General features: G+C 58.0%; 1 protein-coding gene across 1 annotated transcript in view; it reads right to left on the bottom strand.

Moving 5' to 3' along the window:
• LOC104985384 (alpha-2-macroglobulin receptor-associated protein-like) overlaps positions 1–2,725 on the bottom strand; it is a 14,211-nt gene extending 11,486 nt beyond the window's left edge. The window contains exon 1 of the mRNA XM_010835536.1: positions 2,469–2,725. Within this exon, the coding sequence (XP_010833838.1) occupies positions 2,469–2,684 (216 nt within the window). The 5' untranslated portion in view covers positions 2,685–2,725. The remainder of the gene's footprint in view (positions 1–2,468) is intronic.
• Between the last annotated feature and the right edge of the window lie 1,743 nt (positions 2,726–4,468).

Genomic DNA, 4,468 nt, shown 5'->3' on the forward strand with positions numbered 1-4,468 from the left:
CCACGCACATGTCAGCTCCAGCCACAGCTCTGCACGCTGACCCTGGACCGAGGTGGGAGCCGCACCCCCGGCCCACAGAAGGACTGGCGAGAGACGACGGGGACGCCTTCTCCCACCCTGAGCACACGCCATGCAAGACACACCCTGAGATCACCTCATGTTTAGAAACACGTGATATTTTTTCAGTCCGTTCAGTCGCTCAGTTGTGTCCGACTCTTTGTGACCCATGGACTGCAGCACGCATAAGGCCTCCCTATCCACTACCAACTTCCGGGGTTTACTCAAACTCATGTCCATCGAGTCGGTGATGCCATCCAACCGTCTCATCCTCTATCGTCCCCTTCTCCTCCCCCCTTCAATCTTTCCCAACATCAGGGTCTTTTCTAAGGAGTCAGTGCTTCGCATCAGGTGGCCAAAGTCTTGATGTTTTCAGAGAGCAAATTATCCCGAGAACAAAACCAAAAGGCTAAGAACCACAAGCGCCTCGTGCTGGCCCTGCCTCCCGTCTGGGCTCGGCTCTGGGCGGGGGAGTGCTGACCCTGGGACTCGGCTGAAGGCCCGCACCACGTGCCCCTTTGCGGGCTCCTGCCACCACCTGAGGAGCTTCCTGAAGCTTCACCGTCTAGGAAGGCTGGGACAGGCCAGCTTGTATTCCACAGGTCTGCTCAGGGAGCCAAGAAACTGATGCCACCAGGCACGAACCCCACCCTGAGGACCTGTGCCCTTCGTTCAGCAGAAAACACTTGTACACGTCATTGGAGAATTTCAGGGCCGAGGGGCCCAGAAAAGACGTCTAGTGCAAGGCCGGCCCGTCCAAGGACAGTGCTGGGTTCCCAGAGAACAGAGGAGGCCCTCTCAGACAGACGTGACCTGAGACTGACCAGGTCACACTGCACACACAGTCACCAGGTCAGTCTCAGTGGACTGAGCGCGGGGGCGGGGCAGGGAGGGTCATGGAGGCGCAGCTGGAGGGCAGGCGACAGCCAGGAGGCGTGAGGAGGCTGGCAGATGTGAAGCGGCATCTGGACAGACAAGACGGGGCTGACCAGCACCGCCCTGTGGGCAGGAGGGCTCCGGGCAGGTTTGTGGGCACAAGAACCCCTTCTCCCAGGAAGCCCTCCAGCCTCTCCAACCCAGAGTGCTCTCTCACCAGGCAGGCCGCACACACAGTGGCCCTGACAGCTGGGGGCTCCGAGCGGAATCCTCAAGGGCGCTGGCCCAGGCACAGCGCGGGGCCTGGAAGCTAAGGGCCTGGGGGCATCTACTGGGCCCTGACTGCCCCGCAGGCGGCTCTCTGTCATATCCCTCCCCACCTTTCTTCCCCCTCGGTTTCTTTTCTTTTCCCAAACTTAGTCCTCACTTTGCTCTCTTTCAAGGACTCAGGAGTGCTTAAAACTGGAAGACTGAAGCTGATAAGACTCCATTTGAGAGATGAAGACAGAGGCCCAGAGGCTGGGGGAAGCTTGTAAATACCCATTTCTCTAAAAAACCCCCCCGCCTGAAAAAGACAGCAGGGACTGTTATGTTAACGAGGAAGCTGCTGGTGCAGGTCAGTCAATTCGCAAGCTGCCTCCAGGTGGAGTGACCTTAGAGGCGTCCTTTGCCCTCTGGGCTTTGAGGAAGGTCGGATTCACTTCACTTATGTTTCAGGTGTTATCCTCCCACCACATGTGAAAGTGAGTCGCTCAGTCGTGTCCGACTCTTTGCAAATTCTCCAGGCCAGAATACCGGAGTGGGGAGCCGTTCCCTTCTCACCACATCCTCTCACCCAATTTAACGAGAATCTGTCTGCTTTCAGGTCTCTGCTATCCCTGACTTGCCCTTCTCACCACATCCTCTCACCCAATTGAAGGAGAGTCTGTCTGCTTTCAGGTCTCTGCTATCCCTGACTTGTCCTCATGCCCAGCATCACCCGTTTTCTTGTTTCTCCATATAGGCAAACAGAATGTTGAAAAGGCAAAAATCTGCAAAGCTGAAAGGGAATCTCGGCCTCAAACTGACGGGGCAGCCCCTCTGCCCAGGCCAAGGCCTCCTGTCTTCACCTGTTATCACCAGGCCAGGGTCCCTGTTCCCTGATGAAGGGTAGAGGGCACGCAGTAAGAGGGACTCGCACCTGTATGTGCCGGCGGGTCTGAGGCTGTCAAACGCTTGAGGCCCCGGCCAGCAGACCCCCGAGACTAAAGAGACCCCGGCCTGGGCTCTGCAGACCCCAGGATCAGAGGACGCCCCACAGACCCCCAAGACTGAAGAGACCCGGGCCCGCGTTCTGCGGACCTCAGGATTAAGACACCCTGCAGACCCCCGAGACAGAAGAGACCCGGGCCTGCGCTCCGAGGACCCCAGGATCAGAGGACGCCCCGTGGACCCTCGAGACTGAAGAGACCCGGGCCTGCGCTCCGCGGACCCCAGGATCAGAGGACGTCCCGGCTCGCGGAGCCCCGAGGTGGAGGGCCCCGGTCGCCGCTCACCCGCTGGGCCTTCTCCCACAGCTGGTTCAGCTTTTCCATGCGGAACTCCGCCGCGGGCTCGCGCTTCGAGGGCGGCGCGGGCTCGTTCTTCTCCCGCGAGTACTTGCCGGCATGGCCCGCCGCGGCCCACGGCCCGAGGAGCAGAAGCAGCAGCAGCAACGGCGGCGGCGGCTGCCGGACCGCGCGCAGCCCAGACAGGACCCTCCGCGACGCCATCTTCCGCCTCCAGACGCGGAGCCCCGGGAGCTGCGGAGGAAAAGGCCCGCCCCGCCCACCGGGCTCGCCCCGCCCACCAGGCCCCGCCGCGCTGCTTCCTGGGAGTTGTAGTCCCTCCCCGCGCAGCCGACCCGAAAGGAGCCAGCGGGCGGACTACAAGGCCCGGGGCGCCCTGCGGAGGCACGGCGCTGGGGCATTTCCTAGGCAACCGCAGCCACGGCCTGGTTTCTCCCGGCGCCTCCAGGGCTAAGTGTGGCTCAGTTCAGTTCAGTCTTAGTCCTGTCCGACTAACTTGCCACCCCACGGACTGCAGCACGCCAGGCCTTCCTGTACATCACCAACTCCCGGAGCTTACTCAAACTCATCATTGAGTCGGTGATGCCATCCAACCATCTTATCCTCTGTTGTCCTCTTCTCCTCCCGCCTTCAATCTTATCCAGCATCAGGGTCTTTTCCAGTGAGTCAGTTCTTCGCATCAGGTGGCCAAAGTATTGGAACTTCAACATCAGCATCAGTCCTTCCAATGAATATTCAGGACTGATTTCCTTCAGGATGGACTGGTTGGATCTCCTTGCAGTCCAAGGGACTCTCAAGAGTCTTCTCCAACACCACAGTTCAAAAGCATCAGTTCTTCAGTGCTCAGCCTTCTTTATGGTCCACCTGTCTCATCCATACATGACCACTGGAAAAGCCATACCTTTGAGTAGACGGGTCTTTGTTGGCAAAGTAATGTCTCTTGCTTTTTAATATGCTGTCTAGTTTGGTCATAGCTTTTCTTCCAAGGAGCAAGCGTCTTTTAATTTCATGACTGCAGTCACCATCTGCAGTGGTTTTGGAGCCCCCAAAAATAAAGTCTGTCACTGTTTCCATTGTTTCCACTGTTTCCCAGCATCAGGGTCTTTTAAAATGAGTCAGTTCTTCACATCATGTGGACAAAGTATTGAAGTTTCAGCTTCAGCACCAGTGCAGCTAGGGCGGCCCTAGCTGGGACGGGAGACTGCTGGGGGCTATAGGTGGGTCAGAGATCTGATTTCCCATCCTGGATTGACCCGCACAAGGGCATTTTCCCCTGAGCTGCATGGAAAGAGGAAACAGTTGAAAACTCGGGACTGTGTCTGGCTGACAACTTAGCTTGTTTCTGTGTCCCCTGCCTCGGTGTTGAGCCTTCCCTGTCCTTATGAACTCTGGAAATTGGCCTTGGCTGGCACCCCACTGTACATGTCTCTGTCAGGAAGCCTAGATCCCCCCTCCCAAACCCACTCCTTCCCAGGGAGCCACAGGGGTTCCCACCTCCCCAAAGCTCCCCCCCCCCGCCATCTAGCGAGTGCCTGCACCTCAACACCAACTTTAAATTGCATCCTCTTCTCCCCCTGCACTTGTTCTGTTATTAGAGATGTTTGTGTACCTGTTCTCTCTCCCCACCTGCTGCATTTTAGTAAACAAGCAAACCTGAATACAGCCAACATGCTAGGGCCGCTCTCCCAGTGGGGAGACGGGGGAACAGGGAAAGAGTGGGAGCCAGACGGTGGCCTCGAGCAGCTTCTGGGGTCAGGTAGAGGCACCCACGGGGGTGCTTTGGTGCTTCAAGAAGGAGCTGGGCAAGCCACGTGTGGTGAGGATGGTGGGCCGTGCCTGAGAGGGAGTGCCCAAGGGAAGAGAGCCAAGCATAGGTTTCTTGACCTGAGAGAAGCTGCTGTCGGCCCAGGTCATATTGTCATCTCAACCTGGCCACGACGCGTACCTGTGAGGAAGGGCAGGCCTCGGGAGTGAATGATGTTAAGGAA

The sequence above is a fragment of the Bison bison genome, unplaced genomic scaffold (assembly GCF_000754665.1).
Source record: "Bison bison bison isolate TAMUID 2011002044 unplaced genomic scaffold, Bison_UMD1.0 scf7180017845532, whole genome shotgun sequence".
Classification (NCBI taxonomy): domain Eukaryota; kingdom Metazoa; phylum Chordata; class Mammalia; order Artiodactyla; family Bovidae; genus Bison; species Bison bison.